This window comes from Histomonas meleagridis (assembly GCF_020186115.1).
Source record: "Histomonas meleagridis strain 2922-C6/04-10x chromosome Unknown contig_9, whole genome shotgun sequence".
NCBI lineage: Eukaryota > Parabasalia > Tritrichomonadida > Dientamoebidae > Histomonas > Histomonas meleagridis.
In genome coordinates, this window is record NW_027150923.1 from 1,343,612 (window position 1) to 1,364,381 (window position 20,770).

Sequence of the window (20,770 nt, forward strand, 5' to 3'; positions counted from 1 at the left end):
TGAGATAATTTGAGAAGAACAAAATAAAAACGAAACAAATTTATGTAAAACACAGAATTTTCTATCGTTATAATCACATCAAGTTACTAATAAATGAGATCTTGTAATATCTGAGTCATCGAGTCAATTCCCTGCTTTGTTACTCTTGGAACAGAAAGTGAACTCCTTTGCCATCTTCCCCCAGTAACTTGTGCTTGGAATGCTACTGTCTGTACGCCCAAAGATGCCCTCTTTGAAACAGATAATCTTTCGATTTCTCGCTTGACAAAACGAATTCTTTTCTCATATTCAACTTTTCCTCTTGTTTCTTGCGCGTATAAGTTGGATATTAAATCTTTGATTGGATACATTCCAATAAGAAGAACAAGAAGCATTGTTGCAGCCCTTTTAAGTTTGATGTAAATGAAAGATTCATTTTTCAACTCAACTTTTATCTGATATGTTTTGCGTTTATTACAGCTCTGTGCAACCAAGTACATTTTCTGCTTACGAAAACGGAAATTTTTTGGATCGATTGTCATATTGATTTTACATGTTTTATGTGGATGAAGGCGATGACGACAATCGTGATGATAGTGTACTTTATAGCCAACAAAACCATTGATTGCGATAGGGATTGTTACATTTGCGATATTCTTAATGTATAGAAAATGATGAATTGGGCGAGCTTCCATATTATGAAACTCAACAGAGTTAGAAACATCGCCCCATTTGTTAACGAATGAGAATTGAGGAGTAATTGAATAGCTGAAAATGTCGAGTTGAAAAGATGGAGTTGAATTTGTTGCAATCCTAAGAGTGAACTTCTGTTGTCCTTCTGATAATGGTCTGTAGTTAAATGTTATGTTAAAATATTGTTGTGGTTGAATAATTGCTGATACTGGAGATTTAAGCATAACTGTTTTCCTTTTCTTGAAGTCCACATGAACATAGAATATCACAGGTGTATCCAAAAAGTTTTGTACTGTTACATTTCCTTGGTTAATTGACGATTTTGCGATTTGTCCAAAATTGTACGATAGGTCCTGAAAAGTGCCGTATGTCAAGAGAACGTTTACAGACGATCCTATTTTGAAAACTTTTGTATCCAAAACGAACTCGAACGGCAAAAGTGACGGCTTAAACGGGTCCCTTTCGACCGATATATTCAATTTCTTATATGAAATAAAACTTTTCACGAACTTTAAATCGACCACATAATCGACAGATATTATATGTGTGAAGATATTTGGGAAGAGCACTAGTTTTTTTAGCTTTTTTTCAGAGCCATCAGGGAGTAACACTTTATAAATTGTAATGTTCGAATCAAATGTTGAAATAGCGAACAAATCGATTTTCACTTTTGTTCCCAAACAAATTGAAGACGGAAGTGTTGACGTAATGAATATGTTACCAACGGCTAATGTCCAAGTCACTTCTATTTCATATAATCTTTTTGCGACTTCGAACTTTATTATTTGGTTTTGCTCATTATAGTTCGTAGTGTTCTCAAATCGGATATCAATTTGAACCTTTTGGGATACTAATGGACTGACTCTAATTGTTCGTGATGACATAATTTTGATTTTCGAGTCTTTCGGGTTTTTAAATTTGATGTCATAACATATCGGATGCGGATTCTCGATGAAGAACGAAAGTTGTTTGACTGAATTCGGATAAACTTTCGAAAAATTATAAAACAATTTCTTCGTGTCTAATTTAAAATCACTTGAATTTGATATAGAAACATTTCCATTATAACCAAAAACAGGAATTTTAAGTCGAGTTATATTTGTATCGATATAAAGATATGTCTGAATATTATCATTTAATTCATCTTCATCATGGAATAACACATATATTTGCTGAGATAAAGATTTGGATGGTATCACAAATGGTTTAAAATCGAGAATCGAAAATTTTTCAGATTCAATTGAAACTGCAAAAACAGCGACGGTTTCTTTAAAAAAGTTGAAAAAACTAAAATTTGAAATTTGCGATCCAATAATTTGTATTTCCTTAACAATAGGAACAAATTTACCATATGTGACATAACCTCTGATTGGTACATCGACCACTTGTATTGAATCTGCAGATTCATATGAAATTGTAACACTTGTTTCAACTTCGCCTTTTCTTTCACCAGTTAAAATCACTTTGCAAACATTTGTCGTCGACCGTATTTCACAATCAAGAGGCGGCGTAATATGTTCTATTTTACAATTCGATGGTGCGTCTGGTGCCAAATGAACGGAAAGGACATGAATTCTAAAAAATGTTGGATTGACAATTTTGACTTCCATTTCGATTTTTTCAGTTGGAGATGTGATGACATTAAACAAAAGAATTGGTAAATAGCTTTGAAGAAGTTTGGTTGAGACAAAAAGATATAAAGGATAAGATCGACCAACACTATTTGATATCAAATGAACAAATAATACATAAAACCCAGATTTCAGAGAAGGAAGCTTAAATTCAATGTTCGAATTTGTGGTTCGATCATTATCAATTGTTAAAATTGACCCATCAAAGAAGACAGAAGACTGCTTTAATGAGAACGATAGCGGCGGTTTGATTGAAATGTTGTTGCCGATAATTGATGAGGAGTGAAATATTGGATCAAAAACACTGTCTTTGGGTGTTAGTGTTGATTTCAATGTGATGGAATATGGTATAATACCTTTAGATGTGAATATAAGTAGAATAGTACTAGATATACCGGGTTTAAGTGGACATATGTATATTGAAAAATGTTTATGGCTTTGAGGTGGAATCGTGATAGAATCAATTTCGGTAACAAATATGTCAGGAGAAAAAGAAGTAATTTCTGTTATTATAAGTGGAGTTGTTAGCATTTTATTATGAATTGTGAAACTGAATTTTCGCATGATATTAATATTTAAAAAAGCAACATGAATAAATGGAGGATGTAGCTCCATAAAATTTGAAAAATTAAATAAAATTGTTGTGGGTGGTAAATAATGAAAATTTGAACAAATAAAATTGTACCAATATGGACTCGTAAAATGAAGTGGGTGGTCAGTATGAAGAAGAAATTGTGAACTGTTTAGTTGCATTGAATCAAATGGACCAATTTCTTCAAGAAGAAAATTATGATCTGAACGCCCAATATGATCAACAAAATAAGATTGTAAGGGAAGAACTACGCTACTTTCTAATGTTAAGGAATATGTATAATAAAAAAATAAGAAAATCATCTAGATGTCTGTTTGTTCCAGATCAAACGATCTTGGATGATTTTTTTAACGTTTTTTAATCGTTACTTCATTCAAAATATTGTATGAGATCATTTAAATGGCATTCATTTTTTGAAACTTGGCTTTAGTGATAAATATTAAACCATTCTTAAGAAATGGTGAGTTATGTTGCTCTAGAAAAAATTCAAAAAAATTGGTATGCTTAGTTGGATTTTTTTATCTAAATTTAGAAAGTTTTCATGATTTGTGCAAGTGGCTCCATTTGTTCTTTGGGAATCAGTTTGAACTCAAGACAAAACAACGCAAAATTTTTAAATGATGTGTCAAATTTAGATTCTATTCCTAATTCGACGACCTTATCTCGATGGTGATGGTAAACATGAGCATAAATCCGGAACAATCTCTTAAACATATTTGATGCTACACTTACAAAGTCTTGAGGAAATGGGATAGATGGATCTGAAGGGAAGTATTTTTCGTTATTCAATAAAGATTGAATCCACTCCAATACGTTGCTAATATATTCATGAGCAGGAAGCATAGTTGGCTTCTTATATTTTACTCCGTCTTGCCAATAGTACTTGAAACCAGGTCCTGCTGTAGTTTCTGGACATGTTTGAGTTGTACAATAATCGCCAATAGGATGATAGAGATTTTGAATTTGATTGTAAAACTCTATGAGATTCATTGCAATCCAATCATTTACATTCTCTCCTGGAGGAAGCTTGACTGCTTGTTCAATGTTTCCTTTTTCTAAATTTGCCTTGTTAATTTCTCTTAACCTATAATGACGATTTTCCTTTGATACGTGTTTCACTTGATGAAAAGTATTGATGTTTTTCTTTCCCCATCCAAACATTTTTTGAAAATGAAGTTGTTTTGAATGATTTTCTGTGCGACACCGTAATTTGAATGATTATTTGGAAATTTTGAGATTGAAAATTCAATTCGGCAATTGTAGATATTGAATAAAATTATTAGAAGTTACAGAAATTTATTTTATAAAAAAGAAAATTATCTAGAGTTATGTTGTTATGAACTATTTTGGTTGACATTTTTTTCAAGTACTTCCATGAGTATATGTCTTCAAAAGTAAAATATTACAATGTATTTTGTGAATTTGATGTTAACTTTTGTTTTGATATTTTCCTTTTTATTGTCTTCTTTATACACTTGAAATTCAAGTTGATTTTGTTCATCTGTAAAACTATTTTCAGTATTTATCGAAAGCCAAGAAGTAGTATTCATAGAAGAAGATTTTGAATTAGAATTTTCTTATGCTCCTTTTTCACAAAGTAAATTTTCTATTATGGTATAACCATTTTGTTGTGCGATTTGAATTTCTGTATAAAATTATTAAAACATATTTCAAATTCTTAAAACATATTTCAAATTATTAAAGCAGATCCAAAATTATTCAAATGAATATATTTTGCATTAACATCAATTCCTTTATCTAATAGTAATTTTACTATTTCTATATTATTATTTCTAACTGCTATATGAAGTGCTGTTTCAAATCATTAAAACATATTTCAAATTATTCAAATGAATATTTTTTACATTAACATCAATTCCTTCTTTAGTTTATACAAATGCCATCAATACTGATTATTTTCAGAAAATTTAAATTTAAATGACACTAATAACCTAAAAAATGGTATTTTGAATAACTTATCTAGCATTAAAGAAAATCTAATTGGATTCTATGGAATATTTCAAGGAATAAATTTATGAATATTCACATTTTCATTTAAAAATAAGTAAAAGAATGAGTTTTTTATTAAAATATTGTTAAATAATAATCCAATATATAAAAAGGTTTATTATTTAATATAATTCGAAGAAATGATTCCAAAGCTATAAATATCAATGAAGCTTTTCCTTGTCAATATGTCTCAGAAGAGTTGAATATTCAATATCATCATCATTTACCAATATATTGGAATAACAAAAACAATGATCTTTGGAAGATAAGTAATAATAAATTCTTTTACTCGAAAAGAAAATTATTTTATTTATTTACAATTGTAATAATATGATAAAATTTCCAAAGAATAATTACTAACAATTTTTTATATTAAAATTTGTTTACTAAATTAAAATCACAAGAAAAAAAGTTAATTTAATAAATTTTTTTTGTTTATTTATACAAGTACTTCTCATTCTTTCAATCAATTTATTTATATTATTAAAAATTTAAAAACATTTTCATATTTAATTTCTAACGAAACAATTTTTAACATAAGAACAAAATTATGAACTAAATCAAATCATTTTGTGACTTTGGGAAAACGCATTCCTGTATTGCGTACGCAAAAAAAGACGTCATGCCTAAGATGTTCATTGATATTTTTTCCCATTCTTTTTCAGCATTCGGATTTGATATCAACGGAACCAAATTAATTTCATCGTAACTTTGCACAGGTGAATCCCTTTCAAGTAGTTCTGACGCTTTAGAACATAAACTTATACAAAGTTTTAAGAAATATCCAATTGATGTCTGAATCTCCATTTGTTCAGATGAAATATTATTTTTGGAATTGAAGAACAAATTGTGCTTCTCGCCTTTGTATGTCATGTACGAGTAAAACGGAGTTGGAAATAATTGATAATCTGTTTCACATTTAAGAATACTTTGAAGACCAAATGTAATATGAACTATTTCATATATGGAGAGATTAAATTCAGTGGGATTAAGAAATGGGTGAGTAAGTTTATTTTTTCGTATTGTAAGATTTTCGGGCTCAATATCAATAATATTAAATAAGTCCGAACTTGACCTAACTATTGATGGGGTTTGGTAAACTTGACTTATTTCAGGAAGCTTTTGTGTTGGCAGTACTTTTTCTTTAGTTTGCTGTAATGGAATAAATTTAAATTTTGGCATTTGATAGGAAACATTTTTCTTTTGAGCAATCGAATTCTTAAATACTCTTGTGAGTTTTGACTCATATTCTAATGATGCTGATAGTAGTTTATCTGCTGTTTCATAATCACCAAAAAGATCAATTTCTCTTTGAGTAGTTGATAGAGATATATCTTCAGCAGAAATTAGACAAGAGGGTGGAAGATTCTCCCTCTTATCAAACATGGCCTTTGCGGTCATGACTTCGATTTGTGTAACGCAATCTGTGTTATCTGGAATCTCCAATTTGTATTTGAGGTGCTCCAAATTTTTTATAGAGAAATAAACGGCTTCAAAATAAAGGCAATATTCAAATGATTTTTTTTGTTAATTAACCACAGGATTAGTTGGTATAAATCAGTGCGTATGAAAATAGTATATTAAAACATTTTATTGATCTGATGATTGAACAAAAGAATGTTCATTTAATCGTATCTGTTGATTCATTTCAGAGTACATGGCTTCATACTCTACTCGATGCCTTTCTATCATTGCCTTAAATGCTTCCCTGAAATGTTTATCGCTATCAAGAAAAGAATTTTGAATAAAGCTACTTTCATTTTGAGTCGTACGATCACGGAGATCTTTGGCTGCATCAAAACATTCGCAAGAAGCCAGAACTTTCGATGTGAAAATAAGTTCGTCAATTTTCTTTTTTGTTAATTTTTCAGTTTTTTGATGGTAAGAAATCCATTGATTTTTAAGAGATGTTGCCTCTCGGCGATGTTCTTGAGCTAATTTTAAAAATTTGACTTGGAATTTGTATCTGATTTGTGAAATTGTTGAATCGGATTGATCTTCAGTTTTTTCAGAAGATTTTGTAAGTTCTTTTTCATCATCATTATCAAAAATTTCTGTACTGCTTTGAGAAAATTTGAAGTTTATATCTTCATCATTTTCCAAATCGATTTCTTTAATAGCTTTTTCTAAGTCAAGCTCTTCCTCTTCACTGTTATCTGAGAAATCTATGAAGATTTGATTCCCATTTTGCTTGATTAAACGACTCATCGACAATAAAAATTAAATACTTTATTAAAAAATTAAATGATTTACATAAGAAAGTTTACATATATTTTGTGCAAAATCCGAAAGCATTCCATTATAAATGCTTTAAGATTTGATTAAATTCTATATGTAAAAAGAAGATAAAAAGATTTGCAAATGGTAATTCTGTAATTTAATTTTCATCATATGATGAAATCTTTGTTTACTCTACTAATTCCGTTCTAATTTTTCTTTTTCGTGGGACGGCATTGGATGTATAAGTAAGTCGATTAGTGACTGTAATCCTTTAATTGCATTATCATCATAAAATGGATCTGTAGAGTCACCACCCTCAACATCAACATCCAAATATGCATGTGCAAAGTCAATTATTGTTACTCTCATTGGTGCATCGGAATCTCCGTCATATACAGCGAGAATTGATGCACTATACAAACGCATCTTAGGGAAGATCTCAATCGTCTCCAATAAGGCACTTCGTATTTTACAAATTTGTTCAATGAATTCGTGCTTACGTTTTCCTGGGAAAAATGTGCGAAGAAGTTTTTCGACTTCTTTGATGTTAAGGTTATGACCTTGAACTCTATCACATTTGTATGTAACAGTGTTATCCTTTCGCATACGAGCATCAATTATTCTGATAGCATGGGTAGATGTGGTTGTATTTTTCATATGATCAAGTTGGGCTTTAACCTTCTCAGGTGAAGCACCTATTTCGAAAGATCGTGTTCCTAACTTGATATCTAAGATACATGGAGAAGACATGCCTTGGGTTTGATCTTGAAGAAGAAGCCATCTTTTACCTTCGGAAATATGTGAACCCATATAACGGCATGTATGAAGGGAGAGAGGTGAAGGAAGAATTGCTCTATAAAAATTATCTTCACGAGTAATATAAGGTTTTGCTATGGCTGATATTGAAGTAGAATTATATATTGACTTCTGTATTTCGCCGTGGCCACCACCTTGTGTCTTAAGATAACCAACAATTCGTATATCACCAGATATTTGTTCATAGTTCGGAGTGGACATATCCATCATTTTTGGCCTAACGGTCATAATCAGCTTTCAATGCTTTAGAACCGTTAAACCGTCAAATTGTACCAGATTTTTGATCAAATTTCCAAAGGTTAAAGAAAAATTGAATTCCAAAATCACTACGGCTCAAATTTTAACAGTTTACTTGTTTTTTTGGGTTGTTTGAGAGGGGATTCGGTGGGTAAATTTTACTTAGTTTACACCAACCATTTTGATTCAAATAACCGCGCCATGCATTCAAAATCAATGGTGTTTTGACTTAAGTTTGCCTTTTTCAGATAAGGTTTAATCACCTACATTGAAAATATTGTTTGAGGTTTTGTTGTAAAAGTTTTTGAAAATCGTTAATTTGAAAACAATAAAGCTGTAACATGGTTTTTTTAATGATGTAAAAATATGTTTTCGTTGACTAATTTTTGCGTATCAATATGTTAAATCTGATTCTCAATTCTATTTGTCAATTTCTCTTTCTGTAAACTCAATTCGCCTATTTTATCAAATAGATCATTTAATTGTGTGATTTCTTTTGATTCAGCTTTGTCTGTGTTATTATTTTCGAAGTGTTTTGAACTGAAGAATAATTTCAAATCACTCTCGATTGGAAAGTTCGCTTCAGTACAGCTTTTTTCATTAATTTCTCCCTTAATTTCTCCTTCTAATCCATAATATTTATTTGGACTCTTTGAAGAATCTTTAATCAAAACCCTTTTTTCATCGCCAGTTACTACCACTGATATACCTGGTCTCATTGGTATCCTGAAAAGCCAATTCTGAAACACAAGAAGAAATAGAGTAAATTCTTCTTCAATGGTTCTATCGATAGCCACAGGGAAGAGAACGTTAGTGAGTAAACCGATAACCGTCACATCATGGCATGCGGTTGAAAAGCATTGGCATACTTCAAGCAGCATGCAATGCGTCGTCAATGGAAGCAACGCAACAATGGCATGTATGAGCCTCATTTTATTGACTTGCGTTTGATTGCGGAGATTATTTATGATCGCTGAATGAAGTTGCTCTGAAATATATTCAGTGCCATTATAAGAAAGAAGAAGAAAAAGAAGTGAAACTAATTCACATGTGGTGAACTGCTGAAGGTTACTGGTTGTTCGTATTGACTCAAAAAATGATTCTACTGTAGTTTGTGTAAGTTCACATAATATGTATGATGATTGCTTCTTCATTTTGATTGAAGAAGTAAGAGCAAAAAATGGATGGTTGATGATATTTTTGCTAAAGCTGACAACAGGATATGATGGACTTGAGGAATCATAAGCAAATTTTGATGATGTGAATAGAATTGGATTTAATGTTAGATCAAATGACTTTAAAATGATCATAGGAGTGTTGAATGAATGGTCTAACGGATAAATAGAGTTTGTTTGAGGATTATAAGCAACATATTTCTTTCGATCATATGGAAGTTTGAGACATTCAATCGCAAGTTCAATCAAGCGATATATCTGTAAGTTCATTCCAACTGCGAGAGATGAACTTTTATCTTCAAAAATTACTTGGATCAACTTTGATGAATTTGTAAGAAGATAAAGAGAATCATATTGTTTTCTAAAAAATATAGAGCAAGTTTCAGTTTTAGGTATTTCTTCAAATGCTGAACTAAGACCGAAAAGAAAGAATTCTGCATTTGAATTTGGAAGATCAAAAGTAGCCAAAACATTTGTGATTAAATCAGAAATAGTTTCACTGTAATTCGCTTTGTATTTTACGACTTGGCTTAAATCTGGAATTGAGATAAGGACTTTTGCACAAGCCATTTGTTCAAAAAAACGTTTCTGTCAAGCGACGGTTATACGAACGTTGCAAGAAATTTCTTTTTGAAGACACAACTTCCAAATAAAAAAAATATAACTAACGTTCTATTTTAAAAACATTAACATGTCGATAAATGTCAACATGAAACATATTCGTCTTTAAGTATCATTTGATACTTTCGATCTCTTCGATGTTCAAACATTTCTTGAGTGATTCAATGAATTCTTGAGCGCAATCCTTATATTCAAATGGTGCCTTTTGCCCTATATATTGAGTAATTATTGCATGATTTTCATTATCAGTATTCTTCGGAAGTCCATTTTTACAATTGCTGTAATCTAATAGGATATATGCGTTCTCTTCATCACCTTCAGGTATCTTAGAGTATATAGGAAGCATTACTAACTCATCATTTCTTTCAGTAACTTTAAATGGAATTGTTTTTGTCTTACTGAAATAGCATGATGCGGTCTTTGATGTGCCCATAATTTCAGCTAATTGCATTAGCTGCGCTACAAATTTCGGGTTTGGGCTTGAAATCCTTCTTTTAGAACGAACCGTATCGTAAGCGGTTTTGTAGTCAATTTCGTTGGTAACGATCAAGTAGCCGATACAAACCGCTGCTGATCGAGAAACTCCTTCAACACAATGAAGAAGAACTTTACCGCCTTCTTTAATTGCATCGTTAATAAAATTAGTGATTCTGAAAATATGCGATAATATATTTTCATTACCACCATCAAACATAGGAATATCAAGATGAATAAAGTTTGGTAATGATTTTATTACTTGTGATGCACAATTAACAATATGAGTGATCCCAGCGTGGTTAAGTAGGGCCTCGTTTTGTGATGTTGTTTGGGAGCCTATAAAAATGTTATCTGTTACTTGACTAAGATAGTCTCTCCATCGAGCTAATTTGTCTTGCTTCCCCCAATGTAGTTTTGTACACGTGTCTTGAGAACAACAGAGTAAGGCTGGACATGGGTTTATTGGCAAAAATGATGATGGAAAAAATGGTGGAGGAGTAATAGAATAACGTAAAGAAAACTGTGAAAGAGGTGGAAATAAATCAAACAGATTTTGGACAGGAAATGTTTTTTTCCCGATAATAGGACGAAGATTTAAAACTTGTATTAAAGAAATACAACGCGCTCGAGATAAACAATTAGATTCCTTTCCTGTAAGGATAAAGCAAAATCCCTTTTCATTGTTTAAATTGATAGGATGCAAAAATCCATCTTCATTAAACGAATTTTTAAATTCATCAATAGGAAAATCACTTGGTTGTAATGCAAGTGAATCACAATTTACAGGTGTTGGAGAGAAAACAGCTAGTAATGATATTTTCTTCAATTTATTTGAAATTTCAAATAAAGATGAAAAAGAAAGAGATTTAACTGAAGAACGAATTTGATTTTGTGAGACAGGCCAGAGCGATAGGCTAATTTTATTTCCCTTCGGTTGTTCATCTGAAGGCTGACCAAATTCGAAACCACTACTAAAAAACATTCTTTTCCAATATCGCTGATAAAAAGGGTGCCCCAAAAAGTTCAAATTTTTATTCCTAAATTTTTATAACTAAGTGATAACTATATGCTTGATGATCATTGTTATTATTATCTAATGTTTTTGAAAGATTTAGTAAGTATTAACTCAAAATTATGAAGGATTTAATTATGATAATGAAAAATCTTGAAGTAAAAAATATGTACGACTTCCACGCAAACGGTTTTTATAAGGGAATTAAGCTTTTAAGCTTTTATTCTTCTTTTTAGAGTCATTTTTAGAGATTATTGTTCAAGGATGTTTGGACGTTTTTGTGCAGTAAGTCGAAATGTTGCTGAAATTAACGGTCGATATATCACCACTTTTTTCATAGTTTACATATAACTAACAAAATATTGAACGATTAAAATTTATTAAAAAAGTCGATGAGTCAAAATATTTTTGATCTTTTTCAATACTTTATATTCAATGTAATCCATTCAATTCTTTTACATCGATGTCACTTTTACGATAGAAATACGATAGAGTTTTTTGAACATTTTCAAAAAACTCTATCGTATTTTAATCATTGGCCCGTACCAGATGCTGGGGCAACATATCTATCTTTTTTAAAATTATCATAATTCTTCTTCTGCCTCGAAAAATTTAAAAATTATATATTTAACCAAGAATTGTACTTGATATTAAGCAACTTTATCTATTTGTATATATATGGATTTGTCACTTTTATTTTGAAATAAATGTATTTTAAAATTTTTTTCGAAGTCGCTCCATACATATCAAATATACCAGCACTCCGGGTCATTTGTTATTGTTTTTGATATACAAAATTTGTTCATTTGTTAATTTTGAAATTTTTATCTCCCCACTCAGTTTGTTTCAACATCACTTTTCTGTAAAGTAACCAATGAAATTAAATACTTTACTTGATTTAAACACGATAGAGGACGTTAAAAACAATTACAGCCACCTCAAAATATTTTGACGTATTCGACTTTTTGAATTAATAAAGTTTTGAAAATTGGTGACCGTTTATTGACCGTTAATTTCAGCAACATATCGACTTACAACAGTTTGGACGTTTTTGGTGGGTTCTCAAAAATTTCAATTGAGCAAAAACTCGTTATGACAAAACTGTATGATCATCATTCAAAACCCCAAGTTTTGATAGCTTTATACCAAATTTCACCCTCAGAGGTAACAAGTTATTTCGATGAAAAAAACAGTTGAAGAATCTGGAACACAAGGCACCAACAAATCAAACTCTAACCGCATGTCATGTTCCAGTGTGGACAACAATGCATCGAAATCAAAAGCATTTGAATCAGTATTAATTCAACTAATCACAGAATCAAATCGAACAACAAGTATTCCTCAAGCCCTTGGTATCATTTGGTTTCTTTTTTCATCACTTCAGCTTGTAATTGCTTCGTATTTTATTTTTCGCGATGGCTTTGAAATGGGTTCATTTATGCGTATTTTATCAAGTGTCCTTTATTTTGGCTTTGATAACAATACATCTAACTGGATATTTGCACTTATTCCACCAATTATCAATCTTCTCACATTTTTAATAACCTTTGTCATGTATGTTGACTTCAATATCAATCATGAATACCGTCGTGTATTTATGTGGATCTTTCGTTATTGGCATGGTGCCTATTATCATATCTTTTCATCACCCTCTATTATTTCATTAGGCTTTTCCCTTAAGATTTATACTGAAAATCCCAATGGCCCCAAAGGAATTCTTCTTCTTGTCAACATTTTTAGCATTGCATATCTTTGTTATCATTTTTACAACCTTACATTACCCATTTTTTCAAGTCCATATCTCCACAATCATTATTTCTTTATTTGGATGCCGCATTCTGTTTTTAATCTTGTATTAATTGTCGGCGTTCCAAATGCATTTTCAGTTTTTGCAATTCGTAGTACAGGCTGGATGTTTTATATATCATATCTCATCTTAATAGGCGCATCCGTTCTTATGTTTTATCAATTTTTATATGATAATTTTTCACGTATTTTTTCTGCTGCATTATTACTGACGTTACCAGTTTGGTGTATTTTTAATGGTATTATTTCATTTTGTTCAATTTTTATACCGATTAATCTTTACATATATTATTTTGTTCCATTTGGCTTAGCGATTATTGTTTCTATCATTCTTAAGATAATATTAACACGAAGAGAAGATCGAATCGCTAAAGAACTTACAACAGATATTGAAATGAATGAAGAAGAGAAGAAAGAATATTTTGATAATTTAGGAATTAATGAAAGAAACATATTCTTATATATGCAAATTGGTATACAAAGAGAATGTTCATTGTTTCTTGATTGGTCACTTTCTAATTATGCATGTAAACGATTTCCACAAAATCAATCAGTGTTAGTCTTATCAACATGGATGGTATCATTTTTCCCATCTGAATCATACACATTTAATAAGATGTTAGATTGTTGTAGTAAAATATTGGATCCAAGTTTATATACCAAATGTATGTATTATCAATTACATCGCGCACATTTATTTAGACAAAGTTCAGCATCCAATGAAATTAACAAGGATTTTTCAAAGATATCACAAATGTCAAATTGGTTAATATCGAACATGAGTAACTTTTGGAAAACAATTTATAGTGATCCAGAAGATATAAATGAATCGATTTGTAGTGAAATTAATGAGATTAAAAAACAAGTTGATCAACAATGGATCGAAATTAATGATAAATATCCGAATAATGCACGATTTGCATTAGAATATTCACGTTATTTAATCGAAGGGAAAAGTTGTTTTAAAGAAGGACTTATATGGCATAAGAAATCACTTTTATTAGAAAGTGGTAAACGATTTGAAAATGATAAATTATTTAGATGTTTCTTATTACAATTCCCTTATTACTTAAAGCATAAAGTTGTTGACTTTAATGGGAATTTATTAAACAAAAGAAACTTAAAAATGAATACTGAAACAACTACAATATCAACAAATTCAAGTTTCGATACTGATTCAGATATATTTATTAATGAAGAAGAAGATAGAGAATATTTACCATTAATAGATCTTCGATTAGCATTACAAAATTCCGTTTCTATTATGTCAAGTGCTACAGGTAAAATATTAATATCAGTTATATTATCATTAATAGTTTTATTAGCAGTAAGTATAGCACAATTTTGTTTTATTTCTTATTCATTTAAATCTACAAATGATTTTATATCTGTTTTAGAAGATTTTGATTCGATATTTCATTCATATGATATAACTTCTAATAGTAATATTTGGTTATCTATTATGTCATCTGAAGAAGTTAATAATAATATTGATATAATATCTAATGAATTATCATCAAGATTATTAAATTGGTTTGATGATACATTAAATAATGCAAGTTTAAATGTATTAGCTAATTCAAATGAAGGTATTATTAACATTGATACATTTTCATCTTTTCTTTATAATGTACATGCTGAAAGTGCACGTTTAACATCATTTAGTTCAGTATTTTCGAAAGAATTATTTTCGACACATAAATGTGTATATAATAATGATTTATTAGAAGAAGAAGTTGAAAATAATGAAATATCACTTGATTATCTTTTAAGGTCATTTTTCCAATTATCTACGGAATTAATTAATTATCCAAAGAATGATATCTTTTCATGGTTAAACTCACCTGATTTTTGTACATTATATATGCAACAATTCGAAATTCAAGAAGCTTTGTTCCATTCATTAGGACATTTTACTATAACTTATAAAACTTATTTTGATAATGATACTGATGATGATTATAATTTCTCTGATGATGATGATTATTCTTATAGAGAAACTATGTTTACATTTTTAGGTTCATTTATACCTTTTGTAATCTTTTTAGTAAGTGTACCAGTATATATATCTACAACTTATTTCCCTGCTAAACAACTTCATAGTTCATTAAAATTATTATTTTCAGTATCTAAAGACGATTCATTAGCAGCTTCTAAACAAATATTAAGTAATGATGACTCGAAAAGTAATAATAATTCAACGTTTTCTAAAATTAACAAATTTTCATTTTATAGTATATTAATAGTTTTAGGAGTTATAATATTATTTGTCTTATTAATAATATTACCAATTCATTCTACAATGCATAATAATGATTTATATGTATTTATCGATTATTTTATAATGATGATAGCACATCGAAATTTATTATATGCTATAGGTAGAGATACATCATATTATATATTTATTAATAATATAAAGAAAATTGATTATAATGATAATACTAAAAATAAAATATTCCAAAATGCAATTAATGTTTATTCCAATTTCTTAAGACAACATATATTAAATATATTATATCAATATAATGAAATGGCGCCAATTATAGACTTCCAAACTTTAACTACATCTACATCGAATTTTAAAGAAAATAATAATATATTACAAAACACAAAACTTTGTGATCCTGATCCTACATTAGGAGATGAGACAGAATATTATAGTTGTATCTCATTTAATCGTTTAGTTAATTATTATATTGGTAAAATTAAAAGTGCGTTAGCAATATATCAAAACATTACAGCAACAGAAAGTTTTATATATCAAATTGGACATATATTAGATTCACGTTTTAATGAAAGTTTCCATGAAATTTCAACATTATACATATCAAACATTGAAAGTCTTAAAGTCAGTTTCTTTATTATTAATTTGATCATATTTTTAATATCGATTATTATCATTATCTTTATGTTTTTATTAGAATATCAATCAATTAATAAAGCGAATGAACAATTTGATATATTTAAAGCATTATTAATGCGATTAAATCCTTTATCTATAGTATCTAATCCTTTATTATTATCATTAGTTTATGGTACTAAAAATCGTAACAAACAAAAGATTAGTAGTTCTTCACATGCTATGTTTCAAACTTCTCAAGATGCGATGATCTTATTTAATGATGAATGTATAATCGAAAACTTAAATCCAGCAGTGACTGAAATATTTGGTTTTACTCCTGAACAAATCCTTGGACAACATATTAAATCATTAATTGATACTGAAAATAATTCACAACTATTTTATGTGATTAATTTAATGTTAAGTGGACAAACAAAATTAATGTATGAAACTCAAGCTATAGGTACTAAAGATGATTCATCTAAAATACATTTACAAGTTACTTTAGTCGGGTTTACTCAAAATGAACGTAACGCTTCAAGTTTCGCAATATTATGTAAAGATATGACAACTGAAATAGAACAAAAGAATGCTGTCGAAGAAGCTAAAAAGAAATCAGATGAAATTTTAAACCAAATATTACCAAAGGATATCATCATTAGATTAAATAGAGGTGAAAAAAATATTTCATTTACTGTACCTTGTGCAACTGTTATGTTTTTGGATATCGAAAAATTCTCAAAATATACTTCGACTTTAACTGCAAAAGAAATTATGCAAAACTTAAGCCGAATATTTACGGAATTCGATACCATTTTGGGTGGTGAAGAATTTAACTTAATTACAAAAATTAAATTAATCGGTGATGACTATATGGCTGCTGCTGGATTGTTTAACCCTGACGTAGATAAGTCATTGCATGCAATACAATCCGTAAACTTCGCAATTAAGGCTTTGGAAGCTGTGGAAAATTTGAACATAGTATTGAACGCAAACTTACAATTAAGAGTTGGCGTGAATACGGATGGGCCTTTGATCGCAGGCGTGCTTGGCGTGGATAAGCCTTTGTTCGATATTATCGGAGATACAATTAATGTGGCCGCTAGATTGCAAAGTACAGATATCCCAAGCTTGATACAGGTGTCAGAAGGTACTTATAATTGTATTGCAAATCAAAAGTTTTATATAACACAAAGAGGTGAAATAGAACTAAAAGGTAAAGGTAAAAGAATGACATACTTGGTGCACCCCGAAGAAACAAGACAATTAAGAAAAAATGAAATAAGTAATGTATGAAAAAAATAAAAAATAATTTAAACATTTTTAAGGTTAATCAACAATTAAATTTTATCGAACCTAAAAAAATTAAATGTTTGATCAAATTAATTTTAAAATTCTCATTCGCTTAAATAATTATTAATTGCTTTTTCCTTTAAAAAAGTAATTAAACTACTTATCAATATGACAAAATTGATATTATGCCTTTTTGAACTCTTTGATAATAATTCAAAACAAAAATAAAAAAACGTTAAGCAGTCAAATATTTTTACTGTTATTGTGAAAATGAATTCGGAGTTTATGTTGGCTTCAAGAGATATTTCAAGAGATGATGATGACGATATCCCAATAGATGATAGTGATGATGAATATAAAAGTAGATCTGAAACTGTGGAAAAAATGATTTCTGAAATGACGGAAGAAGAAAGAACAAGATATAACATATTTCAATCACAGACTTGTAGATTCCCGAAAAATAAAGTTAAGAGCTTAATGCAAAATGCTGTACCTGGTGTTCAAGTTCAAAATAAAGCAGTCACAGTCGCATCATTCGCTGTTCGTTTATTTTCAGCAGAATTGATTGAGCTTGCACGTGAAATTAGTGGAAATGAAGAACCTTTAACACCTGATCTTATAATGATAGCATTAAATGAAATAATTGACAAAGGAACCATTCCAGGATTAGGTCCAGGAACAAAAAAATCTCAAGTATTTTAAAGCACTTCATTGTTTTTGTCATAAAAATTATAATATTTTTGCATTACTTTTTTTAAATGATTGACCAGTGATGCAAATGTTTAAATTTTTATTAAAAAAAAAGTATTAAACATATTAGCAAATATATCAAATTTTTTATGGAAAACACATTAATTTGGTGAAAGATGATTTTTTGAGGCTTTTTTGTCCCTTCAAGAATCTTGCCAATTTGATTCATCTAAAGCTATTGGGTGTCTCTAAGTATATAGAGGTTATATCAGGCGACGAAGAAGACCTCCAAGCAAATATAGAGGAATATGGACCTGCTTGTGTTGCTATTGATGCTTCACACTGGAGTTTCCAACTTTATACCAGTGGAATTTATGATGAACCAAGATGCTCATCTACAGCACTTGACCATTGTGTTGGATGCGTTGGATTTGGTGTCGAAGGTACTACTAATTATTGGATTGTTCGTGACTCTTGGGGAGAATCATGGGGTGAAGACGGATATATCCGTATGATCAAGAACAAGAACAACCAATGTGGTATTGAGACTGATGCTGTTATCCCAATTGCTTAAAAAATTTATGAAACTTTTGTTTTGTACTGATGTAAAATATTCAAATTCAGCGGTTTCGACAGCTTCCAAAAATGCATCCAAACATTATTCCTGCACCTTTACATCTGGAAGTTGGAAACGGAGAATGGATATTAACCTCAAACGCAGTAATTATGTATGATTCTTCTGTAGAAGGGTTATTCTTTATTTCAAATTATCTTGCTAATTTTATCAGAAAATCTACAGCTATCTCTATTAAAGTTTCAAACGTCATCAACTCAAATGGAATTGTTCTCAAAAAATCAGTTGGGTTTGGAAAAGAAGAATATTCACTCATAGTTGATACAGAAGGTGTTAAAATTTCTGCTTCAGAATATAACGGATTCTTTTATGGAGTTCAAACGCTATTACAACTTTTCCCAGTTGAAATTTTTAGCAGAGCTTATACTCCAAATATAAAATGGAGTGTTCCATTTATCAAAATATCTGATAAGCCAAGATTAGAATGGCGTGGGTTTTTATTAGATTGTAGTCGTCATTTCTTTGATGTCAGTACAATTAAACATGTGTTAGATACAATGGCTCTTCATAAAATTAATGTATTCCATTGGCATCTTGTTGATGACCAATCATGGAGAATTGAAATTAAAAAATATCCACTTTTAACACAGAAAGGAGCGCTTACTGACGAGCTTCCAATTCCATGGCATCGACTTGAATATGATGGAACTCCATATGGACCATATTATTACACACAAGAAGAAATCAAAGAAGTTGTTGCTTATGCTAAATCATTAGCTATCACAGTTGTCCCTGAGATCGAAATGCCTGGTCATGCAGTGGCTGCTCTTTCGGGGTACCCCGAATTTTCTTGTAAAGGTGACACTTTTCGCCCGTTAACGTATTGGGGTTGTTCACCAGACGCATTTTGTCCTGGAAATGATGGAACAATTAAATTCTTGGAAGACATATTAGATGAAGTAATGGAACTTTTTGATTCAAAGTTTATACATTGTGGTGGTGATGAATGTAGTAAATGTAGATGGGATGAATGTCCAAAATGTCAGAAAAGAATAAAGGATAAGGGATTAAAAAACACTGAAGAACTTCAATCATGGTTTGTTAACCAAATTGCTAATTATGTCGAATCAAAAGGAAGACATATGATAGGTTGGGATGAGATTATGCAAGGCGGCCTCCCAAAGGAAGCATCTGTAATGAGTTGGCAAGGAGTTGAAGGAGGAACTAAAGCTGCGCAACAAGGACATTATGTCGTAATGTCACCAAATCCGATTCTTTATGTTGATCATGGCCAGTTACCAGTTGCTGAAAAATATGAATATATTGTTGATTATTCAAAAGGACAACTTAATAATTTATATAAAGTATATACATTCGAACCAACAAAAGGAATCCCTGAAGAATGTAAGAAATATATTATCGGAGCTCAATGTAATCTATTTGCTGAATATGTATGGGGAGGTAGAATGGATATCGATTACAAATATTTCCCACGTATGTGTGCTCTTTCTGAAGTATGTTGGTCGAAATTAGAAGATAGAAGTATGGAAAATTTCTTAGCAAAAATGTCACGTTCTCATAGTGAAAGGTTAGTTAGATATGGCATTAACATTGGTCCTATCACAGGGCATAAAAACATTTATTGGAATAATAATCACATCAAAGCCAATGTTTTCACATCACATGTCTGGAATATTAACGGTGGAATTGGAATTCCTGCTTCATATCAAGCTGTGTTCATAATGAAAGCAGGAAATAATAATATTAAGGTGAGGAATGTTAAAATTTTATATGATGACGAAGTTGTCGCAAATGATTTAAGCGAAAAATTGGTAACAGAAATAAATACACCATCATTTAACTTCGTTATAAAAGAAAATGCAGAAGGTCATAACGTAACAATTAGTGCTGAATTATGTGGTATCGGTGGAAATGATTCATGTGGCGAGATACAGATTTACTATACAATGCCAAATGAGAATAAATAATATCGACATTCATTTATACAAATAAAAAGTAAATTTTGTTTAAAAAAATCTTTTTATTGTACTAAATCTTTTCCAACATCTTAAGAAGTTTTAAAACATTTGAAATGTAAC

The 20,770-nt window shown here is 30.0% G+C and overlaps 9 protein-coding genes across 9 annotated transcripts; 3 read left to right on the plus strand and 6 right to left on the minus strand.

Moving 5' to 3' along the window:
* Window positions 1-86: 86 nt before the first annotated feature.
* On the minus strand, window positions 87-2,282 carry GO595_009580 (uncharacterized protein; the record flags this gene model as incomplete). Its single annotated transcript, XM_067923281.1, has 1 exon — window positions 87-2,282. One exon carries the CDS (start codon window positions 2,280-2,282, stop codon window positions 87-89), a length of 2,196 nt encoding a protein of 731 aa, XP_067770582.1.
* Window positions 2,283-3,423: 1,141 nt separating this feature from the next.
* On the minus strand, window positions 3,424-4,056 carry GO595_009581 (Mob1/phocein family protein; the record flags this gene model as incomplete). Its single annotated transcript, XM_067923282.1, has 1 exon — window positions 3,424-4,056. One exon carries the CDS (start codon window positions 4,054-4,056, stop codon window positions 3,424-3,426), a length of 633 nt encoding a protein of 210 aa, XP_067770583.1.
* A 1,404-nt stretch (window positions 4,057-5,460) lies between these two features.
* On the minus strand, window positions 5,461-6,291 carry GO595_009582 (uncharacterized protein; the record flags this gene model as incomplete). The annotated part of the gene is made up of 1 exon (XM_067923283.1): window positions 5,461-6,291. One exon carries the CDS (start codon window positions 6,289-6,291, stop codon window positions 5,461-5,463), a length of 831 nt encoding a protein of 276 aa, XP_067770584.1.
* Window positions 6,292-7,320: 1,029 nt separating this feature from the next.
* On the minus strand, window positions 7,321-8,151 carry GO595_009583 (inositol hexakisphosphate kinase; the record flags this gene model as incomplete). Its single annotated transcript, XM_067923284.1, has 1 exon — window positions 7,321-8,151. The coding sequence occupies one exon, from the start codon at window positions 8,149-8,151 to the stop codon at window positions 7,321-7,323; it is 831 nt and encodes a 276-aa protein (XP_067770585.1).
* A 428-nt stretch (window positions 8,152-8,579) lies between these two features.
* GO595_009584 (uncharacterized protein) lies at window positions 8,580-9,923 on the minus strand (the record flags this gene model as incomplete). The annotated part of the gene is made up of 1 exon (XM_067923285.1): window positions 8,580-9,923. The coding sequence occupies one exon, from the start codon at window positions 9,921-9,923 to the stop codon at window positions 8,580-8,582; it is 1,344 nt and encodes a 447-aa protein (XP_067770586.1).
* Window positions 9,924-10,086: 163 nt separating this feature from the next.
* Window positions 10,087-10,668, minus strand: GO595_009585 (Dual specificity phosphatase, catalytic domain containing protein; the record flags this gene model as incomplete). Its single annotated transcript, XM_067923286.1, has 1 exon — window positions 10,087-10,668. The coding sequence occupies one exon, from the start codon at window positions 10,666-10,668 to the stop codon at window positions 10,087-10,089; it is 582 nt and encodes a 193-aa protein (XP_067770587.1).
* A 5,581-nt stretch (window positions 10,669-16,249) lies between these two features.
* Window positions 16,250-17,410, plus strand: GO595_009586 (Adenylate and Guanylate cyclase catalytic domain containing protein; the record flags this gene model as incomplete). The annotated part of the gene is made up of 1 exon (XM_067923287.1): window positions 16,250-17,410. The coding sequence occupies one exon, from the start codon at window positions 16,250-16,252 to the stop codon at window positions 17,408-17,410; it is 1,161 nt and encodes a 386-aa protein (XP_067770588.1).
* A 381-nt stretch (window positions 17,411-17,791) lies between these two features.
* On the plus strand, window positions 17,792-18,671 carry GO595_009587 (Clan CA, family C1, cathepsin L-like cysteine peptidase; the record flags this gene model as incomplete). Its single annotated transcript, XM_067923288.1, has 2 exons — window positions 17,792-18,077; window positions 18,358-18,671. The coding sequence occupies 2 exons, from the start codon at window positions 17,792-17,794 to the stop codon at window positions 18,669-18,671; spliced, it is 600 nt and encodes a 199-aa protein (XP_067770589.1).
* Window positions 18,672-18,742: 71 nt separating this feature from the next.
* GO595_009588 (Beta-hexosaminidase) lies at window positions 18,743-20,659 on the plus strand (the record flags this gene model as incomplete). The annotated part of the gene is made up of 1 exon (XM_067923291.1): window positions 18,743-20,659. The coding sequence occupies one exon, from the start codon at window positions 18,743-18,745 to the stop codon at window positions 20,657-20,659; it is 1,917 nt and encodes a 638-aa protein (XP_067770590.1).
* Window positions 20,660-20,770: the final 111 nt, after the last annotated feature.